This window comes from Kwoniella mangroviensis, chromosome 3 (genome assembly GCF_000507465.2).
Source record: "Kwoniella mangroviensis CBS 8507 chromosome 3, whole genome shotgun sequence".
NCBI lineage: Eukaryota > Fungi > Basidiomycota > Tremellomycetes > Tremellales > Cryptococcaceae > Kwoniella > Kwoniella mangrovensis.
In genome coordinates, this window is record NC_088829.1 from 436,646 (window position 1) to 460,306 (window position 23,661).

Below are 23,661 nucleotides of genomic sequence, written 5' to 3' on the forward strand. Positions count from 1 at the left end.
GATTATAATGACAGAGGTCGTTGGGCATGTGTAATCTCAATCAAGTATGTAAATGTTGTATGTATATCATTTTTTGCATAAACCATGAATTACGACTCTTTCTGTTCAAACCCTCGTAAAGACATCTGTTAGCAACCCATCTTCATCTTCGATTGTGAATCCTCTGATATATCAGTGAAATGAACCCTCTTACAGTGCTGTTGGACTTCCTTTAACAAATGTTTGATAGGAAATCAGTACATCACGATGAGTGAGACGCATTTGAACATGGCAGGTTCAAGCTCAAGTCTGGATCAACTACCCGATGACGTCCTTCTCAGGATTATAATATTCTTGCGGAACATGAGACCGACTTTAGATCCCAGGAGAGAAGAACGAGGTAGACAAAGACCTAATATGCTTTTGATTCTCATGCGAGTATCTGCCGTGAGTAAATACGACTTTGAACCATTTTCACCACTTTGGAGGATGGCAACAGTCCTGACAAATACTGTTGATGATACAGCGTCTTCACAATCTCATCGTCCCTTATGTTTACACTTCCTCGGTGATCATCACCGCACCAGCAACATTCTTTTACGGCATCAGCCTATCCGCTCCTAAGGGCTGTATGCCCAAAAGAGATAGGTTAAGATTAATCAAAAGCGTAACCTTTGCTTTTCCATTCAAGGTATCAAGTGATGATGTACATTGGGAAGATATCATATTCTATCCTCAAGCGGAGATGGTCCTCAAGCGATATATCGATGCTTTGGAACAAGTCGAACAATCGTTAAGTACACTTAGAAATCTCAATTTCGATGGAGTTAGAAAGTTAATGACCAACGTGGAGAAATTGTCGATTGAGCCCATGCAGGAATGGCAATACGAGAAGCATCATAGTCTGATCAATCCAAAAATAGTAAAATGGGGAATCCAAGAATGCTGGAATGAAAGGGTTAATTACCTACTAGATAATCGATTTCGAATTCAAGATGAATTCAAGGAAATGATTCCCGAGATCATGAATCCAAGACATGTTTGTAATCATTCTCCTCTTGGACCATATTCATATCCATTGAACCTGTCCTCCGAGCCGACATCGATACCTATCACATATAGCACAGACATAGGAAGGGAATATATCAGATACAAATTACCTATTCCCATTTCACCTCGTTCGACTACCCGCTTGATTATCCAGGAAGAGACGATTAAGCATTTCAAACCCAAGGAAGATTGGTTTCTTACCCAGCAAGATATCGATATCATCTCGTTTCAAGCTTTCATAAAGTGGTTTAGAGCTTCGCTTACCAGGGCAATACAAGCGGTGTCCTATGGTGGGCGACATAAGGATATGACCGGACAGACTAGAGTGGTCATTCACGTTCCTACCAGTCTGGCCATCCTCAAAGTCGTCGTTGGAAGATTACGTACTTCGGTCGAGGCTCACGCTGATACCATGGAAAAGGACGGAATTTACGAAGAGCTGGGTAAATGGATGATCGGTAAGAAAAGATCGGGATTCAAGAGTAGAGGTATCAAGGTTGATATGGTGACTTGGGATGAGAAGGGGAGATGTCCTGCTTGTGATGGTTGATACCTTGGTAAAGGTATGTAAGAGGTACAGTGAATGCACAGATGGTTACAGTGCTATCTATACAAGACTCGTGAATATAGATGCCAAGCCAAGGTGTTTATTTGGTTCCTGATAGTTGAAGCTATTTTAGCATGAATGGAGTACGGTCCGAAGAAATACCGAATAAACGAGCATGGATGTTTCAGGATGGTCGCTCATGCACAGCTTTGCTCGCACGTCGACAGCTGGTCCGTGCCCGACATCTGTACAGACCTTATCATCATGCGGGTTGCAGTCTTATTGCTTCAATCGATCCTTCTATCACATTCGTTCACATTCGGATTAAAGTTATCGCTATCTCGGTGATTACGACGGACTCACGTAATTCACTCGCATTTAATCGCTGTCATGTCCACTTCTGTTGTAGAGCTCAACACCTTAGCTTCCGCAATGCCTGAACTACCACCGGAGATATGGGGTCGTATCATTCCTTTCCTCAAGCGACCTATGGGCTCGACCGGTACACTCAGAAATGCGAATAACTATCATCAACACGATCTCGCTACAGCCATGAGAGTGAACAAGGTGAGTTCAACCCAACACCAAAACTCATCTGATCCACCTTTTCTCCGATCATAGACGTTCTACCGATACACAGCACCAATATTATACTCTCGAGTCATCGTTTCCAACTTCCCTCTCTTCCTCTACGGTATACCTACCCTCCATCCCGGTGATCCTCCAGAAACGTTTGACACAGCCAAAAAGCGTTTATTTAAATATATCAAACGACTGGATATCGCTTATTCCTCCCTTCAACCCAACGTATCGGTCGGTCAACCCTTACCCGCTCAATTACTTCTTCACCTTGACCTACCTACATCGGTCATACCACCGTTGACTACAGATATCAACCAGACATACGAAGTATCCAAAGACCTCTTGATGGGATGGGCAAAATCATCTGATGCTCCATTGCTCTTCCCCAATTTACAAGTAGTCGCTACTGGAAGTTTCGGAGAGAGATTGTGGGATAGTTATAATCCGAACTTCACCAAACTAGACTACACAGACATATCTCAGATCGCATCATTGGAAGATGTTCAAGAATCTGCTAAAATATTACATCATCTGTTCAAGCAGAATCTGTTTGGTAGATTCTTTACCGGGTGCTCGAGGCCTAAACAGATTATAAATTACGTATCGTCAGGACCTATGACACCGGTGTACAATCGACATTTCCCAAACGATCATATGTTGATGGCTTGTTATACCCTCTCTCCCAGCTATACCGATTCCTTGCCTGAAAGTTATACGACCTACTTGTTAGAACAGATACACAGAGGAGTATGGTTGAATGTAGCTGAAGGAGCTCAAAATAGATGGGTCGTAGATCCAATATTTAAAGAATGCAGCCCCTCGACTCAAGCATTGGTCTATACCTATATAAGAGGTCAAATCATGACCCGAAGACAATTGTCGAAAGTGTTGAATATGGATCGAAATACCAAGATCAAGATTCACAACGTGATCGAACCGAAGATGATACATAGTGTTTTGCCAGCTTTGGTAGGAGATCATACTAATTATGGAGAAGAGTATACCGATGAAATGGGATTGACGATTATCAAGACCTATTTGGGTATTGGGATCGATGAGGAAGTGGATAAGGATACTTTCGCACAAGTCGAATTGGTAGCGGATGAAGAGCATGAGGATGGAGATGGTCTAGGTGGGGAGAATACGTTTCTGTAAATCTGGTTAGTCAACGGAAATCAAGGATGCCTGAGCTGGAACGTTTGATTATGCATTTCATATAATTCAGTAGAGCTTGCGATCTATATGTATATACAGTTATAGGATACGGAATATCGCGAGTCTGATCTGTATCAGCATTTCCATCAAGACCCCATCTAAGCTCCACATGCCGGACATACTTCAGCTGGTTCCTTCATCAGCTTGATGGATCCAATATCAGAATGTCCATTCAGAAATACCTCTAAACCCCTCGGGAAGTCGTAGCTGGAGTCTTGGATACCGTGGTGGTATTTGACGAATGCTTTGGCGGTATGTTGGTTGAGGACATTGTAAATTTCGATTGAGGTATGCTTTGCCCACTTTTTTCTAGTCGACAGGCGATGAGTGGTCTTCTCGATCTGGTCACTCAGCCAAATGACCATCTCGTAATTTGTAGCAGCGTTTCTGGACGCGTATTCTTGACTGACGACCCATCGATTTTGTCGACCTCTCATGAGTCTGATATCGCTATTACTCTCTACCATTCTCTGGGTGATATGAACTGTATAGACTTCGAGTCTTGGTTTGCACTTTGGGCGAATAGATGATGGTACGCCGCCTAAAGTAGGCGGAAGGTATGCCAGAGGTCTCGATCCATAACCTCCGGTAGTTACAGCTTCCAGACTGGGAAAGAGCATTGGCGTGTTGGGATTGTTACACCAAGGTATGTGCACCTTCGCCAGAATGACTTGAGTGGAGTTGCAATCGCTAATCATAGGAAGTGGAAGATTGACAGGAGCCGGAGGAACAGGTCCATAGTATCTCGCCGCTCTGTGTTGGCCGTGGACGACATGAAATGCCTTGGTATACTTGAGAATCTCGATCTTGGATAATGTTTCAGCGGATTTAGTGAGAGCGTTTGTGATATCCGAGTCATCTCTTTCGTTGACGCCGTAGAAGAATTGTAAAAGATCATCGACGATCACCTCTTCATAGAGGATTGGAGCGGTGAGGTGGTGGAACTTCTGAGATGATCAATCAAACATCAGATTGCCGGTTGGAGTGAAGGATGGTCGATTTCGAGATTCCTCGTGACCAGCTGAGATGTACAATGGACTCACTTTGCATACACGCATGCAAACCGCCAGATCACCTTGACCATACTGTCTGACTTCGAAGGTCCGCCTCACTCTACTTGAAGATTCCGAAGCTGCAGGTTTGGGTCTCTTGACGAAGGAGATGACCTTGGTCCAGATCTCGGATGGAAGCTGGGGACTAAGAGAAGCTGATAAGGATGCTTCATCTTGATTTTGATTGGGAGAATGCTCTGCGGCTAGAGTGCTGAGATGGCTCATGACTATTGGAATTGCTGAGCTATGGTGCAGGAATCTGGTAACCATGGACCGTATGGTAGATTGGATGATATTGCATGGAGCAGGAAGGAAGATGAAGACAAGGAAGAGAGAAAACGATTTTGAGCGCACAGATACCATCTCGAGGTGGGTAATGGTCCGTGCTGCAAGTGATTGGTAACCCAGAGTGGGGGGAGTGGGGGAAAGGAAGGTCATCATCATTCATCGGTTCACCCTTGAGTACCATCATTCACACTTGTTGGCATGGATCAACTCATACCGTACGTTAAACGACGCTGTCTCTTAGTCCTCCAGGAATGTGGCTATCTATTATATGTCATATCTACTGGTGCGGTCTGCGGAGAAGATTGACACATATCAATGTACAGTCTATACGAACATTCATCAATCTTATATACTTTACTGCATCACGTCCCATCGAGTTTACTCGAGTATACCACGCTTCGGAGATACCTCGGCTCCCCTTACCGACAGACTGCTGTCTCGGAATAAAGTTTAAACTGCTAAACTGTTGAATCGAACTTTCTTGACCTGATGTCGTCTTTAAGCTGATCAGTGTCCAATAACTAACGATCCTCCGACCATCATATCCAGGCGCATACATATATATCATACAGTCAAAGCAGAAGTATCGAGATGTTCTGTCAATCGATCTTCAAAAAGATTACTTCATTCAATGTTGCAACTCAAAGCTCATTTATACCAATCACCTATCTACCTACCTTGCGCCACGTCCACGCAAGATGAACTCACTTTGTCTGGCTGTGTGCATCTTACCGCCCCTTCCGGCATCAGACTACCAGGCTAGGAAGTTCTCCTTGTCAGCCCAGCTGAGCGGCGCAGTGAGGTAGGAAAGAAATGGTCTCCGTGCGAAGTGAAAGGATGCTTTAAGACGACTATTTTGGATGGTGATCACTGGATAGACAGCGGAAAGACGGAGTAAGCGTTTCAACTTCTCCATCTTTATCATTGATTCCTTCATCATCTTGCAGAGTGTCTCTGATAGGATATACCAATGGATAGCTTGGAATTCCGTCTCACTATCAATCGACAAATCCCTTATACTCGCTCAACACATTTCGACCGAATCAAGCATACTCTCTATGCGATTGTTCCAAATCATCCACCGGCCTATCACATATGTAGTTCCAGACGGCCGAACGGCACAGTCTTACCGAGATTGAGGTGGAAACAGCAGAAGATCATCCATCATCCTATATCAAGTTCACCCATCTTGGTGATGTCGGCTGAGAACGTACATGTTTACGGACCGAAATCGTATCTCGCTCAGGTCAGTACTTCAAGTTGGTCCGAACAGAGCAGGATATCAAGTATCGGGGTGGATGTCTCACTGAGATCCGAAGAGCAGCATGTAAGTGATCAAACTTTCCGTCTGCTACTTCATATATCTCTGTAACTGACCGCTTGAATAGGCGACATTGGGCTCACCATACACTATTTACCTTACTCTCCGCAACCTGCCTCCTAATCTTACTTTGCATGGTTGGGACGTAGTACTTTGTCAGTTGACCCAGCCGGTAAAGCCGAATGAAGGTAATGTAGTTTTCAAGGATGTGTATACTATCGGACAAAGGAATCAATCAGCCACGATATGTAGATTACCTGGAAAGCCTCGACCTAGTATTGAAGAGTAGCTTTGGAGAGGAAGTGAAGCTCTTACGGGAGATGGGGATCCGCCGACATTATCGCCAGATTCGACATTCGCAACCACCCTGCACATACGACTACCGTCTCCAGTCATAGGCGGTTTACCATCTTGCACTGACGGAACGGAATACGCATCAATACAGCATTCGCTATCGATTTCGCTTCATTACTCTATCCTAGGGGAAGATATGAATGGTGATGAATTAGGTGGACCGCTTAACAAAGCCGAAGGCGCTGTAAGGTCATGGATATATGAAAGACCCATACATGTATTATCGGACTTGCATGGACTGGCCGAAGCACCCTCGCCTGTATACTCCACCTCTTCCCCTAATCCAAATGAGGCTCTCCCGGGCGACTCCTCAGATATGGCTGAGACCTTCAAAATACCTCATATGGTCTCCATGGCTAAGTCGAGAACAGGCTTCATGCGACCTGCGGGGGTGGATATGGAAAGGCTAAAGATGAAGATACAGGACCATTGGATACAGACTGCAGGACTTTGTACATGTTTTGGTGAATCGGGTCATCAAGATTTCAAAGCTTCGCTGGAGGATGAATTGGATGCGAGTTCGAGAGCTGTCAAAATGGTGAATCAAGACAGGTGAATTATATAGACTGATGTCGATCTGATGAGCTTTTATGTGTATTGATACTTGGAGTCTGCCATTGTGAGATGCAATGTAGTATTCCGTACTAAGGTCGCCGTTATTATTGTGCAGCGGATAGAGAGTTACTGTATCCAGAGGTAAGAGGTGGACATTCGGAGTGGAGGTTGGCTGATCGACGACGTCCGTGCGCTTGACGCGACCGAGGACGCGTATTGATGAGCAGTCAAAAGAAAAGAAAGTCAACGGCATGTTCATTTGGTCTTGATCTAGCACGATAATCAGACAGGATCACCATGTTTATAGCAATCATTGGTACACCTTCGTCAGGTAAACAGACCATCTTGGAATACCTGGAGAAGAAATATGGGTTCAAGAGAGTAACGCTGGAGAAAAAAGGTAAAGCCGTCGTAGACCAGGCTAAGATAGTGAGTTGGTCTAATCCCCTGGACGTGTTGTTGAGGTCGGGCTGGTATTCCTAAGACTGATAGGACTAAATATATATGCAGAGCGGAAATGAGCTGGACCAACCTATGAATGAAATGAGCGTATCCTCCAGTACCACACCTACACCTGTAGGTAATTCTTGTCAGCGTTGGTTGATACCATGGTTTATTGAACAAGCTGACTATAATTGAGGATTGTCTGCAGTCAACACCCCTTGGATCACCTTCCTCAAATCTGTGCTTCACTTCCCAGTCATCCTTGCTCGACTTCATAACTCGGAATTGGCTCTCACATCATGTCACTACCGATTTAACAAGTTACGAGGAGATCGAACCATTCGTCAAACGTCCGTTCTTCCTATGTGTCAGTGTGGATGGACCTATTCTAGTGAGATACGAAAGAGAGAAGATACGGTGAGTAATTTGAACCCTCCTTAGGATCGACAGGATACGCTGGTTCGACTGACGAACAGTGGTGTCCGGTTGGAAGAAAATCTGAGACCGGTTCATCGCTTTCTCTCGAGGAATTCATCCAGTCTCACGATGCCCTCCTAAACGGCTCATTACCCTCCATCCCATCTTCATCTCTCTCACAACACCCTCAAACCGATTTCAAACGATCATTGTCCCTGGCTCAGATCTCAATATGTAATAATTTCCCTACAGTCCACGACCTTGAGGGGTATTTGGATAAGTTGAATTTGGTGGATGAAGAGAGGTTGAGACCTGGCTGGGATACTTATTTCATGGTGAGTGACCCCATCTGACATATATCAACTGAGGCAAATTGATCATAAACGAAAAGGAACAGACTAATGGTGATGCTCCTACTACAGACCCTCGCATCGTTAGCATCTCACCGATCAAATTGTATGAAACGTCGTGTTGGAGCTCTGCTCGTCAGATCCAAGCGGATCCTGTCCACGGGATATAATGGAACTCCTAGAGGAACGAAGAACTGTAATATGGGTGGATGTAGGAGGTGTAATGGTTCCGCGAGGGGTGGTGAAGCATGTGAGTCATGAATTGACCTTCTGCTGACGGATGTATTGGAATGGAGAGAGACAAAAAGATATCACTTCATTATAGCCAGTACTGATTGAAATGTCCCCTTCATAGTGGACGAATGTCTGTGTTTGCATGCTGAGGAGAATGCCCTATTGGAAGCCGGTCGTGAGAGGATAGGAAATGATTCTGTTATATATTGTAACACGTGAGTTGCTTTTTAATCCGCCAATTCCCACTCAGGTTTTCGTATCACGCATCGGCCTGCCCGCTATCTTCATTGCATGGATCTTTTCCCTCTTCTTTATGGGGTCGCCTACTTGACAGCTCCTCTTCGGCATTTCCACTAGATTTTTCTCTGGTCCCTAGGAATGACTACGGGGTCATTGCTGATTTCTCTTCTGCCAGTTGCCCATGTCTCAGATGCTCAGTCAAGATCGTACAGTGTGGTGTCCGCGAAGTAGTCTACAATCAAAGTTACAGTATGGACGAAGCGTCTGCAGCCGTACTGAAGGAAGGAGGTGTAATTTTACGACAATTACATATGCCTGGTCAACTATAATCATATAAACTCATCATATATGCATACAACAGTTTTGCGATGGTCAGCCGTTGGCTAGAATATTTTCAACGTTCTCTGCCATCTCCAGACCTTCTTCCCTTAGATATTTCCAACAACCAAGATTGCCCTGTACTTCTCCCACAGTAGCATTGAGCACCAACCACGTCCCATCTCCATTGCGCTTCATCAGTTCCTCGTAGACTCCAATTGCTAGTCCTTGTAATTCCTCATTGATTCGTCGATCTAAGAATGGTCTGAATATTACGATTATTTCCCAAATTACCATATCATCTACTGGGACTTCTTTAATGATGAATAACAGAATCTTCAGGATGGATCGATGTAACCTATGAGAAGTACTATACTTGTCCATTCTACCAGTAAATCGGCGTGCCCAGGTAGTACGTTTAGCCAAAGCAGATTTCTTATCGTTTTCCCATTGGTCTTGCAACAAAATCTTGACTCTTGGCCATACATGATCTATCACTCTCTTCGACATGAAATCTCCCAGTTCTTCACATAACTTCTCAATCACCTCACAAGCTTCCGTGACGATATACGGATGATCCTTCTCATCCAATCGATTCAATATCGAGTTCCAGGATCTATCAATAAGGGGTAACAGTTCTTTCTCCCTATTCCCTCTTGATAATACTATAGTAGCACTCGAGATGATTGAGAGGATCTTATATCGAAGGAAAGGTGAATTGTGAGTTAAGAAGAAAACAGATTTCTCCAATATTCGTATACACACAGTTTGGGTGCGAGTAGGGGGAATCTCTTCATCATCAACAGGATTTTCAGGTGAGCCAACCTGTTTATCTTCTGCTTCCTGGTTCTCAGTCGAGGGGATATCACCTTTACCCCAAGCATGCTGAGGAGCTCTTTCAAGGATTTCCCCTACTTCCTCTTCCCTCCTTTTATTTCTATCATCCCGCCACCCGAAGAACTGTTCGAAATCCTCTTTGGGTTCAGGTGGCCTTTCAACCCTTCTCATTTCATTGAGTTTATTACGCCTTTCCTCACTCATACCTTTTGAGCTGATCTCATCGTTCATAACCTCGATCAAGGTCCCTAAAACAGCTAACAAGCTACTGGCAAGAGCTTCATACCCATGATAATCATTTAGCGCATCGAATATCTCATCCACCAAATCATGAACCATCGGTACGATCCTCGATCCAACAAGTTTGATCATAGCTATCAATACCAATGGCGCAGTGGGCGACAGTTTTGTGGGTAGAAGATGTAATGTTACGATATTAATTACGTAGTCCACGTTGTCTAGAACCATGTTTTGCGGACTGGCGTATCCGATATTATATGATATCTGATGGATGGACGTAGTCGCATAATCCCGGATGATTGGGTGAGGAGAAGCGAGATGAGAAAGGAGAACATATAGCGTAGTGAGCAGTAATGGGCGGAAGGATGATGAGAGGATCTGAGATGTCAGAGTGAGGGTTTGGAGTGATAGACAGGTGAGAAGAGCATGCTGAGCTTCGGCTTGCAATCGACGAGTCTCGATGGATGCTCTGGTATTCGGTATGGGTTTTCGATCAAGTAAAGTAGTAAGAGTATCTATCCCCTGAGTTCGTTCTATGGGTATCAATGCTTCGACATTCGGATCTTCTGTGTGATTCAGATCATCTTCCTGTCCGTCCACGTCCTCTTCCTCTTCGGAGATATTTACTAATGTCTTGACAATTCCTCTACTCATCTTTCTAACAGCTTTACTAATCTTACCTTCTGCGCTTTCCATCTGAGCAGATGATATACCTTCTAACAGTCTTTCACAGACCCAAATCGCCGAAACCGACTTGGCCACTTGCCTCCTACTATTCGCTTTCGCGAACAGGATGAAATATTCCACAGCATGTAAGGCTGTTTCGCCACCTGCGGCTCCTAAAGATCGTAGCATCTCCGCTAAAGACTTTGAGGTAGACTCAGACTCAACATATCGTAAGGGGAGATGAGGGAAAGAATTTCCAGATTGCGTAGAGCCATCACCAGCCATAAGAAGAGGTACAGCAGTAGATGTTGTGTCATGTTGCCATCCTAGCTGAGCTATTCTTTCAGCAGAACTATCAGAAGCGGACCATCCGTTAGGTCGACCGAATTCTAAGCAGTTCAATAGAGCCCAACTCCACTTTTCTACCCCGCCTTTTGGGCCTAGCAAGTCCGCGATAGCGTTGTTACCTTGTTTGATCTCCGAGGACGTAAGAGCAATTGCCGTGATCAATTTCGCCACCTCATCGACCTCTTTGTCCTGTTCTGAGGTCACTAATCTAGGTAGCGAGTTCAAACCGTTACTCAGGATATCTAACAACAAGGGCTGTAAAGATAACCGTTCATTCTCCAGCAGCAGTCGTAGTTTTCGCCTGGCATCATGCCTTACCGGATCGAATGTATCTTGTGATAGTGACAAGAGCGAAGCCAGACATTGAGGTTGAAGAGAGGAAAGGGATTCATGACATGATTGAACAATTGAGGAGGTGAGGGATATGACTGCATGACGTGGTAGATCCGAAGTATGACCAGACAAAGTCGATATAATTGGAGGAAGGGCATTCTGGAGTTGAGTGGATGTAAAGGAGAGATAAGAAGCAGTGAGAGGTGGGAATGGATTTGTCATTTTAGATGAAGTTGAAGAAGCTGGTGATGGTGGAGTAGGTTGATCTGGTGGAACCTGTTCAATCGACGTACCCCAATCTTCAGCTAATTGACTGAGATCATCGACTATTGGTCTCAGCAGCCCTAAATATCTCAGATCTTCGTCATTCAAGGTCGATATGACCACATCCTCTATCAACCCTAGAACTTCCTGCGCCACTTCCCCTTTCAAAGTGACGCCTCCACTTTGGACTAATTTAGCCATCGAGCTGGTTATCCCTGGTAGAACGGCGGCGAGGACTTCATGTTTCTCTTTGAGGTATACCTTGATGAGCGGTCGGAGGAGCTTAAGGGAGCATAGCTGAAGTCGATGATATGGCGGGGAGGGGGAACTAGTCTCGAGTAGGAACGTGATGCTTTGGAAGAGAGTAGGAAGTAGCGGAGATTTTGAGCTGGACACTTTGTCGAGCATCGAGGAGGTGGGATGAGGAAGGCCATGTTTGTCTGAGCTGATAGGATTCAGCAATGCGGTGAGTAGCTGGACAGCTTGAAACTGGAGTTCTTGATTTCCCTCTTTCTCTTTGCCTTTACCCTTGTCGTCCTTACTTCTAGGTCCAACGGCAGCTATACAGAATCTCCATAATTGCTCCCAAGCTACGACTTCCATCCCTCCTTCACATTTCTTCCAAGCTGAAGTGGTATATCCTAAAAGCCTAAAAGCAGATTCTAAGAATTGATCAGGTAAATTCGCTGGATTGGATTGGCGTAAAATGGAAGTGAGAGGGAAAAGGATATAGTTGATCACCGCTGGATCTAGAGATGATTGAGGGATAGTGCCAAGATCAAATAGCAGCTTATCTATCAGTCGAGCGTGCTGAGAGTGGGAGCTTGGTGAATGAGCAGCTATAGCCATCAATGCTACACATGTTGGCTTGAGCTGCGAACAAGTCAGCTATTATCAGAGCTGCAAGGTAAACTAGCTGGCTCACTTTTCGAAACGCTTCCATCCGAGCCATCCTATTCGCCATATCTGGGTGTTCACCCGACTGAGCGGAGGAGGATGTGGAAAGCGAAGGTCTGAATGATCCTCCGACAGGTAGAGTTGATATCGGCAAAATGAATTCAACTTCCTTTGTTAGATTGGCAAGATGGGGATTGACTACTGGAATTCAGACATTGTCGGAGAGGAGCAATGAATGACTCAAAAACGTTCTATATCGATCCTAGCGAACTACCTGTTCTATGAGGGTAGCTCGTGGGGCGTCGGCGATGTCGTTATAGGGGAGCTCAGGACGATGAATGATACTTTATCTACATTTCGAGTGACTTGTTGAATTGGTCGTCCAGTTTCCAACTCTAGGTGGAGGCAATGACTAGTCTCGATTTGATTCCGTTTCCATCATACAGAGAGAACAACCATGACCACTCGTGTCAGGACTTGCAGGCAATGATCGATACCCACAGTGGGTCCTCAAGGCCCAGAACATATTGACCTTTATTGATCGCCTGATTGAAAAGATGTGTTGATGATAAACCCCGTTTCGACGCAGGCAGATCTGTCCGAATGGATGGCTTTTTCGGTCTGATGGGCAGATGATCATCTATCAAAGAGGGAAGCGCTGTCACAGCCGTGGTGGGGCTAGGACTGGAGCTCCCCTCTCTGTCTACTCATGATCGTATACTTATCTACTTGGTCATTGAATGCTGATTAGGCTCATACAAGTAGAGACCACTTTCTACTTTCTGCACCATCGTTAAAACTCAATATTGCTGTCAGACGGAAATTGCTCAAGATGACTTTGGTTCCGGTTATACCATTCTTAGTGCTCTTAACGGTTCAAGTAATCAGAGCAGATGAGATTTTCATCGGATGCTACTCTTATCCCGATGTTCTCAATGGGACGTCCATGGAACTGATGCCTTCCAGCGATGTGAATTGCTTTATGAGTCACTCTACTACCTATCCAGCACCAACATACATCGACAAGTAGGAACTAGGCTGACATGGTCCCAGCTCCACTGTATCGCTTCGGATTGGCTCTATGCGTATTCACATTTCGAACCTTCAACCGAGCGCGGCACCGATAAATATTGTCTTTGTTCGAACGATGCACCCTCTGTGATGAATATGGTCGGTGATGCGGTTTTATGTACAGCTGAGGAGAATTCGGTCGTATCTGTAAGTACCTCCTTCACGTATCTCATCGCTGTCTGCAACTGATATATGAATCACATCAAGGTGTCTGCCGATGTTCCTCGATGGCGATGGACAGGAAGCGAAAACGGTGTATGCTGGGGCATCAGCAGTGGCAGTCCCACATTATTCCATTCAGTCACGACCGCTTTGAAATGTACCTCAATCTGTACCAGATACGCTGTGGTAGTTTACGATGACAATTCAAACCTTTCTGGATGCTGGTGCGAAGGTTATAGATGGTGGGAAGAGACTTTCCCTACCACGTGCGGATTTAATGTCGCTTTCCCTTACGAATTCAAGTTCTGGGAGACTCAACCTTCGAATGTTGTTCGACGAAGAGATAGGGAGAGAAGGGAGTCGAACGCTAGAAAGGCGGATCGGTGGTTGTGTCCGGATGGAAAGAAGGCTTGTACAATTATGGACGGCGAGGGACTGAGCTATGAAGTGAGTTCGGCTGAATGCCCAGCTGAGAATGCCATCGTGTATCTTCGCATGGCTCTTGGTAGATCTTCTTACTGTCCTTATGGAATAGTGCATCGATACAGATATCGAGTTGGAATCATGTGGTGGCTGCTTACACGGGGAGTTCGGTATTCATAGAAGCGAAAATAATGAACGTACCTTGGGAGTTGAGTGAGTTAGCTAAATCCACTTAGCTCTAGGGTGATCAGGTGATGATTTGGTTTTTGAAATTTAGCTGCACTACCTTGCCGGGAACATCTCCTTCCGGGGTGACATGTATGGCGGGTAGATGTCCAGCATCGATCTGCGAGTCCCATCATCGACTAGTAGATGGACAATGCATGGCAGTGGTAAACGAATAGCCAGCAGGGAGATCAAAACGGACAATATCTGCTGATAATTGTGGTACAAATACTGTATACATCCAGCCGATATATTGGGACATGACTAAGGATATACTCATGCATGTTCTTGGCTGATAAGATCCGCCCACGCCAAGCTGTCCGTCGGCCCGAAGGGTGGATCCGTCCTTATTTTCAACACTTGATTGAACGTAAGGATATCATCTCTGCATCAATGACAAGTCATGTGGTGCACAGGTCGGTCCGTTTGGATTCTCTTGACCATGATCGTCGATGAATACAACGATTGAACTCTTCATGTAACAAGATGTCCAAAGTAGTTTCTCCTTGCCGTGACTGATGAACAAACTAGAACTTAGAAGAGATATTTCAAGTTGTCTAGAAGCTCGTTCGGGCTTGTCGCATTCTACCAACATAATCAGTCTCTACAATCATGTTGTACCGTATCCTCGTCACTCTCTCTTTTATAGGCCTTTCGATGGCCGAAGTCTATGTTGGATGTTTTTTACCTCGTGTGATTGAGAGCCTGAACGCCGAGTGACACTTTCTCGGCCCAACTGACGATTGTCTGATAAGCAGCATATCACTTTCATCCTCTACCGATGCTGATATTAGGGGTTCAGGCTATCTGCCGTTCTGAGATCCGAGAGTATACCTATCAACTCCACGCTCTAACCGCCGGCGGCGTTACGTTCACTCGACGATGTGCCTGTTCAGACAAAGCACCAGACTTTCGGCATATGGCCGGAGAGATTTGTCATTAGACGCTATGTATCGATCTGTACGGCGTGTGTCGTCTTCCATCATTCATATGCTTACATATGCAATCATAACGCGCTTACGATGGTGATCTTCCCCAGAACCCTTTTGTAGGTTTGGAAATCAGATAGTGTCGGGTCATAAGATGCCTGCTATCGATCTTCCGGACCTCCAGGCGCCCCAGCTCAACAGATTCACAACATAGAAGACTGCTTTTCGTTGTGCTCCAATAGCCGTTACGCCACCTTGTATATGACCCGTGTCGGATACGAGGCTGAGGAATATTGCACCTGCTAGAACACCGCTGATCCATGGACCGACCGTCCTCCTTCAGGTTGTGCTTATGGGGATTGGTATGTTTACACCAGAAGTTTAACGCCTAGTGGTTTCGCCAAAAGGCATCGGTCCTTAGCCGAGAAAGAAAGAGAGGAGTACTGCCCTGCTGGCTTCACCGCTTGCAATATCCCTGGCTTGGGTGATGTCAATTATGAGATTAGTATATATATCTCTTATACGTGGGTCAAATAGTGCAGTCGACTTTGATGACAGTGCATTGATATCAGGATGGATCCCGAATCATGCTGAGGCTGTCTTCATGGTGAATTCGGAACAGAAAAGCGGTCCAGAGGGGTGGTGTGAGTCCCTCATAGATAGGAATTTCTGGTGTGTAGACTGACATATTGACATAGTTGCACAGCTTTACCTGGAAAGCGCCCCTTTGAAAACCTTTTGCATCATGGCAAATGTGTAGCGTCAATCTGTGTAACAGGTTTCATCTTGAGAGATGGAGAATGTGTGTCGATCTCCTTCGATCTGCCCGATAACAGTCTCAAATTGGCGAATCCGTATGGACAAGAATCATTATGATCATGCAATATGTCATTGCTTATATCGCTTAAGCAATCTCTCTTTGCTCCACAGGAATACCCAAAGGTGGATGAAGCTTCCACAAGCTGATCGGCTCCCCGAGGTATGTGAAGAGCCGCTGACGTTTGAGCTTATAACTTCCTATTCCAGCTAAACTAGCAGTTGATCGGCGTTGCCATCCGGCCATGAGGCCTCTGCACCTGGTTACCGGGACGACATACTGAAGACGGACTGAGGAGGTGCTCTACTTGTAGCATATATAGATACGAAGGGATACAGAGTGAAACGCCATCTTCCATCGCTCTCTTCAAGGCTATTTTAGACCTGCCCATCCTCTAATTAATCCCAGCTCAAGACCCTTACCAGCATGTTTCTCGAGATCGCCAGCTTCCTTGGTCTCCTCAGCTATGTCTGGGCTGACGTCTATATCGGCTGCTTCACCCCTCAAGCCCCAGAAGATATGAATCTCCAGTGGCAAATCATTCAAGCCTCACAGAGCTGTAGGGTTAGTTGCATACTTTGCTTGAATTTGGACCGCAGAGGAATCTGCAAATACCAAGGATCCGTGCTCATCGCATAAGATAAATTCATCATAGGCCCTCTGTGCAGCTCAAAGCTTACAATACACTTTCGAGTATGACACGATCAATGCAATTGGGGTGATCCGACACTGCGCTTGTGCCGAATTCGCACCTAGCTATAATTATCTGGTTGGTGACCTGTGTTCTCCCGATGACGGAAATACTTTTGTGAGTGTTTTTGGCCTCCAATTCACCTACTCCACGGATGATGACTATCGCTGCCCGATTATTGTAGGTTTGGAAAGCAGATCCCATTTGGTCCTTCGATCGATGTTATCCCGGACCTGGACACCAAGGGGGAACAGACACCAGCCCTTTTAGCGACGTGGACTTCTGTTTCCTGAAGTGCTCTAATACCCCATACGCCACTATGTTTTTCGATGGTCCGGCGACAGAAGGTTTCTGCACATGCTACGACAATACAGATCAATGGAGTGGCGAAACTCCCTCCAACTGTTCCTTCGGAAATTTGTATGTCTATACAATATACTCCTCACCCAGTGGATTTGTGAAAAGGCAAAATATGATAGGTGAAAATCAAAGGAAGACATTTTGCCCCGCTGGGTTGACGGCCTGCAACTTGCCTCAATTGGGTCAAGAGGGATACGAAGTGAGTACACACTCTCAAAGCTTCTCGGCTGTGAACGAGTATTGGCTAAAACGTTGAATGTAGTGTGTTGATACCGATATGGACCCAGAGTCGTGTGGAGGGTGTATTCATGGCGAATACGAGACACATCCACATTCTGCGGGTGCGGAGTGAGTGGCGCGTGCATGCACAATCCTGAGTTTCAAAGCTGAATATGTTGAAAAGCTGCACTGCATTACTCGGAAAATCCATAACAGGTGTCATTTGCGACAAGGGGAAATGGGTAGCATCGACCTGCGAAACAGGTTACCGCCTCCAGGTAGGAGTGTCTCCAGGTCGTCCCGGACCAACATGATCAGGCGTCGTAGGGGATGGTGTTGCTGTAGTACTTCTTGATACGATAATATGCAATTAACCTGTCATGGATGATCAGGAATACACGAGATTCAATATTGACGACCGAAAGCATGGACCTGAAGGGCACCTACTTAGTCAGTTCAAAGAGCATGCACAGTAGATCTGGCCGCGACCCTTTGTTTCCGACCGGAACTTTTCAGCATTGATGTTGATTCCCGACTTCCGGTCGGGTTCACTAATTCTAAAACACGCTTGACGCTTGCTTCGGTTTGTGTGGCTTTGACCCTTACGCATCCATTTTCTACGATGATCGTACCAGCGATGAAGGCAAATGCACATTCGGATTTGTGGAACGGCGAAAGCCGATCAAACTGCTCGTGTGGAGACTGGTGTGTCTGGTCCAACACACCGCACGCCTAGTGGTTTGATCAGGAGGCGAATATCTTCAGCTCAGCAAAGCAAGGAGGATCTCCGGGATGACAGCTTGTGATTTGTCCGGTTCTAGTGGTTCAGGATACGAGGTGAGTTCGAATCAGACAGCAAAATGGCCGAATTATAGGTTAACAAGACTCTACCCTTAACGAGTTTCAACCCTCAACGAGTCGACATATATCATGCCTCATGCCAATATGTCTCCCAAAACAATTTTAACATGCATTCTCAATACAATATCTATTACTCATCATCAAGGGGCGATCCCAATCGATTTACCGTTGTCCAGACACCATTACTTCCATGACCTTTGTCTTCCTCCTCACTGATTTCGCCCTCCTGCTGCTCCTCCTCTTCTGTCGATCCTTTCTTCTTCTTCCTCTTCATTTCAACTTCCTTGGCCATCTCATAGACATGTTCTGTAGTAAAGCAGTGCCCACCAACGTTCTGAACTGATACACCATTTGTCCTTCTTTTCTTGACCGCCAATACCTTCCTGAGCTCGACATTCTCCTTGTCAGAGGCTGTCTTTTCAGTGCTGACAGTTTCTAATTTCAAATAAAGATCAACAACGCGATCTTTGACTTCTGGAGACATAGTGTTGGCATGTTTGGCGAGGAAAGAATTCTTCTCAATAGACAATGTGGCTAAGGGGGTGCGAGTAGGTGTCTGAGGAGTATTGACTTGTTGAGGGGCCGCATCTAAGACTGTATGTGGAATATATGGGAAAAGGCCGGTGTATCTCCAACCTTTTCGAATATTCTCTTCTGTCATAGCTTTTGATCGAGCAACTGCCAAGTGTCTAACCCAGGTGTATCGTTGTATCCTTGAAGAATCATATTGAGCAAACCGATTGACTTCTTTTGCCATAGCTTGCTTGAGAGAGCGAAACACACCAACATCTAAAGGTTGAGTGACATGAGAGGAATGGGGCGGAAGTATCATAAGATCAATGGCGTTGGCCATGCAGAATGCAATGAAGCGAGCCTGCACATGGCTAGCATGACCATCAACAATAAGTAGTCTTCGTTGATCAGGATTGGCAGGTATTGTGTTGGGATGGAATACTTCGGTTAACCATTTGAATGCAATTTCGTTGTTTGACCATCCTGATTTACTGACTGCCCAGTTCCATCCTCGAAGCTGAAGGTTCTCTGAGAGCCACCCTGTGTTGAAACTTCCTTCTGATTTGAATATCACAAGAGGAGGAAGAGCTGAACCTACAGCATTGATACATTCGATTGTTGTAACCCATTCTTGTCTACCAGGTATTGCGCTTGATGGCTTCTTATTACCTCTTCTACTACCTATCTTCTCTCCTTGCTCTATAATAACTAATACTCGAGAGCTTTGTGTTTCTCCTATAGCATATCCTGTCTCGTCCATATTGTAGATGTTCTGCGGCAGGTAATGATTGGCATCATATAGAGACTTGATTTCGCAAAACCAAGGTGTCAAAGCATCGACTGTAGTTGCTGTGAAGCGAGTTGCCTGTATCTTTCGAGAGAAGACACTATGGACCTGGGGATGGCGCTTTCGAAACTTGGCAAGCCAAGGATAGCCCATGGGAGGTGGTAAACATGGCTGGAGCTCATCTGGGATGAGTGCAAGAGTGATTCTTCTCTCTCGTATTTCGTTTGCAAGTTCTATGATGATTCCAGGCGAAACAGGATGACCAATGGATGCTGATCGATCGAGGTATTGGATAATGCACTCCTCTTCAATAGTTGTGAGTAGCTGGCGATATTCTTGAGCTTGAGGGCGAGTCAGACGACCTGCAAGATGATGATTGAAGGTTGTCAAGGGAATATCATTGTCTTTGGCAAAAGTGTGTCTGCTTGGTTGTTTGTCGGAAGGGAGGGCGGTCCAAAGAGCAAGAACTCGCTGGATGTGTTCTGGAGACGTTTGATCTGGTTTTGTAGACATTCGTACTATTGAAAAGTCGAGTTCAATGGATGTTCTCAATACAAAATAGCGATACAGATGATCAATAAAGATTTAAAGATATCATTTTGCATAGAAGGTCTGTGAGGTTGATCCGTGAGGTTGCACGGACTCGTTGAGGGTTGAAACTCGTTAAGGGTAGAGTCTTGTTACAGCAGGCTAAAATGGCCAAGTACCACAAACATCTCCGAAAATATTATTGACATAACTAACTTACTTGAGCTGTTCCTGCATGTAGCTGTACTGCACTTCAGGGCCCTTCGATCACCGGAACGATCTGCCACATGGGAAAGTGTGTCGTCTGCGAATGTACCAATCCTTTGAGCTGTGTTCAGTCTAGAAGTATGCTGTTATGACTTTCGCCCAGAACCAAAGTCCCGCCCACTGTCGATGCGCTGACAACGATCAGACTTGGGTCAATCAACCTGTGACCGGCTGTAATAACCCAGGAGCTTGGGTCCCGTACAGACAGATTGTTCCACCTACCAGTAGCGCTGCAGTCATTAGGAAGCGAAAGGATGATCAAGATAGGCTCAATTTAGAGGGACTCTCTCAAAGGTGTTCACAAGGTCAACGGGCATGTCGTGTGCATGAGGGGAACGACGAGGCTTACGAGGTATGTGGTCTTGATTTGCCTGTCAAAGTATGTCAAAGTGTCAATGAAGCTGAAACAGATTTAGTGTATTGATACAAGCCATGAATTGGAATCTTGCGGTGGATGTGTTCACAATTAAATGAGAATGGGTCATGACTCCAGCTCTTCAAGGTTCCCGGTTGGTGTGGAGTGAGTGAAGCCATTTTAAGACGATAAATGTTTCGGTACACTACTAATTCCCATCTTCAGCTGCACCTTGGTCGGATTACATTCCGAGGGCAGCTGCACATGATCAACCCAGATAATCTGAATAAAAGGACTTCATCTACAAACTCAAACCTGAGCTCCCCAAAACTCATCGCCATTTTTTGATGTCCCACCCTCACACCTCCTTATATACTCGGCATAGATAGATATACAAGCCTACGTTCGACTAGCATGTTTTTCAAGACCGTTTTGGCCATTCTAATCTACACGCCACTCCCTCTCGTTCGAGCTCAAGTCGAGGAACGTCCAATCTAGGTTGGATGCTTCGATAAAGAAGTGATCCCGAAAGGGGCAATGAGTATATACTAATATGATCGACCCATAGTATCAGACGTTCCTTGCAATGTAAGTCTATTATGCCTAAAATGTCACCAGCTTCGTCACATTGAGACTGATGGTCGCATGCCATCATGCACAGTGCGGCGCGATCGGCTATAAGTATCAATGGCAGTGGAGTCAATACGGTGGCGTTGGGAAGAGAGATACCTGCTTTTGCACCAATACAGTACAACTCCGAGATTTCGATATTTCGTAAACAAGGATGATTATTGCACATACGCTGGGATGCTCTACCCGTCAGATAGCGCCGTCAGTGTTCCATGCCTTACCAATGATCCCGTTGCTAACGATCTCTGGGTTGGTGCAGATTTTTGCTGTTACTCCAACAGGTGGTCTTTGAAGCATTGTTTGATCGCCAAGACTCCTGCAGCTGGGTCTGATGTTACCGATATCTACCAGTGCTTTACTACATGCGAATCTTCAAAACATCCGTACGCAGCATTGATCACTCACCGAACGTCAGCAACCGCCACCTGTATATGCCTCGAGGATATGAATGTACCCGGTAACCAAGGGTCGGACGGATGTGGATGGGAACGCTGGCATGTCTTCGGCAAGCGGATCTAGCTTAGAACCATGACCGGATAATTCAATCGAGGGGAGAATACGGGCTGGAAAGCCATCAAGGTATCTTCAGTCCGTGAACAATCGGATTATGTGGTGGGACGAGATGGACGAGACAGATCATATGACCAATTTTCAGTGATATGAGTGATCATAACTTTCATGCATTGTTCATGTACAGCAACGGGGACTAGAATTTTGCTGCCCGATCGGATTATATCATCGATGATCACTGTTATAAGATCCAAGTAGATAGTTGTTGAAGAGAATGATCAAAATCAGGCCTACCTGGCTATTAGGTCATTTAGACCAGTTCATTGTCCTCACATGACCAATTCTTTCGTTTTTCGCTCAAAATGTCTCCGCAAAAGCTGTTATGGCTTCCCTATGGCAAGTATATACTTACTGACCTACTGATGAGACAAGCTCTGCATGTAATTTCCTTCGTAGCTGCCAGTCGGCATCAATCCCATGACTGCCTCTAGGCCCCACTTTTACCGGCGTGAATCGTCAAGTTAGTCCATACTATACTGTTGTGTTCTGAGCAGAGTAGACCCCATCTTATAGGTGAAACTTGAATGAGACGTCAAATGATTCTCAACGCATTACCCTCTAAGCCTACACGGACTATGAAAAACTCCTCGCATATCCATTCCCATGATGCCACTTTCTTGAAAACAGTCGACGCACAAGCTGTTGGTGTCGAGGAGACAATGGTCAGATGACCGCAGATCATGATGATGGGTGTCAGATCATTATTTACATACGCATAGATAGCCCAAAGGAGTTAGCGCTCAAGATTGCTGATCTGACCTGGCGATGAAGGGCATCATGGTCGTGATTGTTCGGTTCACTGAACAGCGCTCGGCTTACATGACCATGATATGATTGGGCTCACAGCTCCTCGTCGGTATAAGACATAAGGTTCTCTCGATCGGCACCTTGTCATATCGTACGTTATAGAGTATATATCTATTTCGAAGATATACAGCATCGACACCTGACTTACCTTCCATGATGCTGAAGAAGTTCGCCGTAGCTGCTACCTTCCTCCTTCCTACTAACATCGGGGGAATTGGAGTTGGGTGTTTCGATAGGGAAGCAATTCTGGAAGGGGCAACAGGGATATACCTGTATAGCGGAGCCAATCCTCCCGAAGTTCCATGTAACGTGAGCCTACTCCCTTTCATGTCCACATGTGGTTCAGGAATATCCGTTGTCACTACTGTATTTTATACTTCGGTCGGACTCGATCGTGACAGTGTCAGGAGGTTGGGTATGATTACAGTTGGACATGGGGTCAATATGGTGGTGTGGGAATCTATGAATCGTGCTACTGCACCAACACCCGACCTGGCTTTAGATACTTGCTCAATTCGTATGACTACTGCTCTCCGGAATTGAATCACGAATCGGACGCGAGTGTCAGTATCGCCCCAGCCTTGACCTCCGCCGAATATGAGCTGACTCAACAGCGGTACCGGTCAATCAGGTAGTGGCTGTGGCAACGAGAGTCAATGGATGGTCCAGCGGCCCGTGCGTTCATCCCGACAGTCCGATCTCGACATTCAATCCCTTTGAAGTGAGCGACATTTTCCAGTGTGTCTCTCAATGTCAAATACAAGGCCGTCCCTACGCCGTCCTCATCCCTCACCGACGGTCTATCACTGCCACCTGTGCCTGTTTTGAAAATAGCGATGTCTGGCTAGTCGAGCCCAGTGCAGGTTGTGGTTGGGAAAACTGGAATACCTTCAGCTATATATCCCATCCAAGTGC

General features: G+C 45.6%; 7 protein-coding genes across 7 annotated transcripts; 5 read left to right on the forward strand and 2 right to left on the reverse strand.

Annotated features, from left to right (window-relative positions):
- Positions 1 to 246: 246 nt before the first annotated feature.
- I203_107986 (uncharacterized protein) lies at positions 247 to 1,579 on the forward strand (the record flags this gene model as incomplete). The annotated part of the gene is made up of 2 exons (XM_019148166.1): positions 247 to 426; positions 506 to 1,579. 2 exons carry the CDS (start codon positions 247 to 249, stop codon positions 1,577 to 1,579), a joined length of 1,254 nt encoding a protein of 417 aa, XP_019002399.1.
- Positions 1,580 to 1,966: 387 nt separating this feature from the next.
- Positions 1,967 to 3,313, forward strand: I203_107987 (uncharacterized protein; the record flags this gene model as incomplete). Its single annotated transcript, XM_019148167.1, has 2 exons — positions 1,967 to 2,143; positions 2,198 to 3,313. 2 exons carry the CDS (start codon positions 1,967 to 1,969, stop codon positions 3,311 to 3,313), a joined length of 1,293 nt encoding a protein of 430 aa, XP_019002400.1.
- A 158-nt stretch (positions 3,314 to 3,471) lies between these two features.
- I203_107988 (uncharacterized protein) lies at positions 3,472 to 4,650 on the reverse strand (the record flags this gene model as incomplete). Its single annotated transcript, XM_019148168.1, has 2 exons — positions 3,472 to 4,320; positions 4,417 to 4,650. 2 exons carry the CDS (start codon positions 4,648 to 4,650, stop codon positions 3,472 to 3,474), a joined length of 1,083 nt encoding a protein of 360 aa, XP_019002401.1.
- Positions 4,651 to 5,683: 1,033 nt separating this feature from the next.
- On the forward strand, positions 5,684 to 6,944 carry I203_107989 (uncharacterized protein; the record flags this gene model as incomplete). The annotated part of the gene is made up of 3 exons (XM_019148169.1): positions 5,684 to 6,040; positions 6,102 to 6,242; positions 6,324 to 6,944. 3 exons carry the CDS (start codon positions 5,684 to 5,686, stop codon positions 6,942 to 6,944), a joined length of 1,119 nt encoding a protein of 372 aa, XP_019002402.1.
- Positions 6,945 to 7,240: 296 nt separating this feature from the next.
- Positions 7,241 to 8,957, forward strand: I203_107990 (uncharacterized protein; the record flags this gene model as incomplete). Its single annotated transcript, XM_019148170.1, has 7 exons — positions 7,241 to 7,372; positions 7,454 to 7,519; positions 7,596 to 7,804; positions 7,881 to 8,139; positions 8,227 to 8,404; positions 8,510 to 8,603; positions 8,804 to 8,957. The coding sequence occupies 7 exons, from the start codon at positions 7,241 to 7,243 to the stop codon at positions 8,955 to 8,957; spliced, it is 1,092 nt and encodes a 363-aa protein (XP_019002403.1).
- A 43-nt stretch (positions 8,958 to 9,000) lies between these two features.
- Positions 9,001 to 12,598, reverse strand: I203_107991 (uncharacterized protein; the record flags this gene model as incomplete). Its single annotated transcript, XM_019148171.1, has 2 exons — positions 9,001 to 12,507; positions 12,560 to 12,598. The coding sequence occupies 2 exons, from the start codon at positions 12,596 to 12,598 to the stop codon at positions 9,001 to 9,003; spliced, it is 3,546 nt and encodes a 1,181-aa protein (XP_019002404.1).
- Positions 12,599 to 13,363: 765 nt separating this feature from the next.
- I203_107992 (uncharacterized protein) lies at positions 13,364 to 14,591 on the forward strand (the record flags this gene model as incomplete). Its single annotated transcript, XM_065518303.1, has 5 exons — positions 13,364 to 13,501; positions 13,585 to 13,749; positions 13,810 to 14,211; positions 14,300 to 14,400; positions 14,465 to 14,591. 5 exons carry the CDS (start codon positions 13,364 to 13,366, stop codon positions 14,589 to 14,591), a joined length of 933 nt encoding a protein of 310 aa, XP_065372668.1.
- Between the last annotated feature and the right edge of the window lie 9,070 nt (positions 14,592 to 23,661).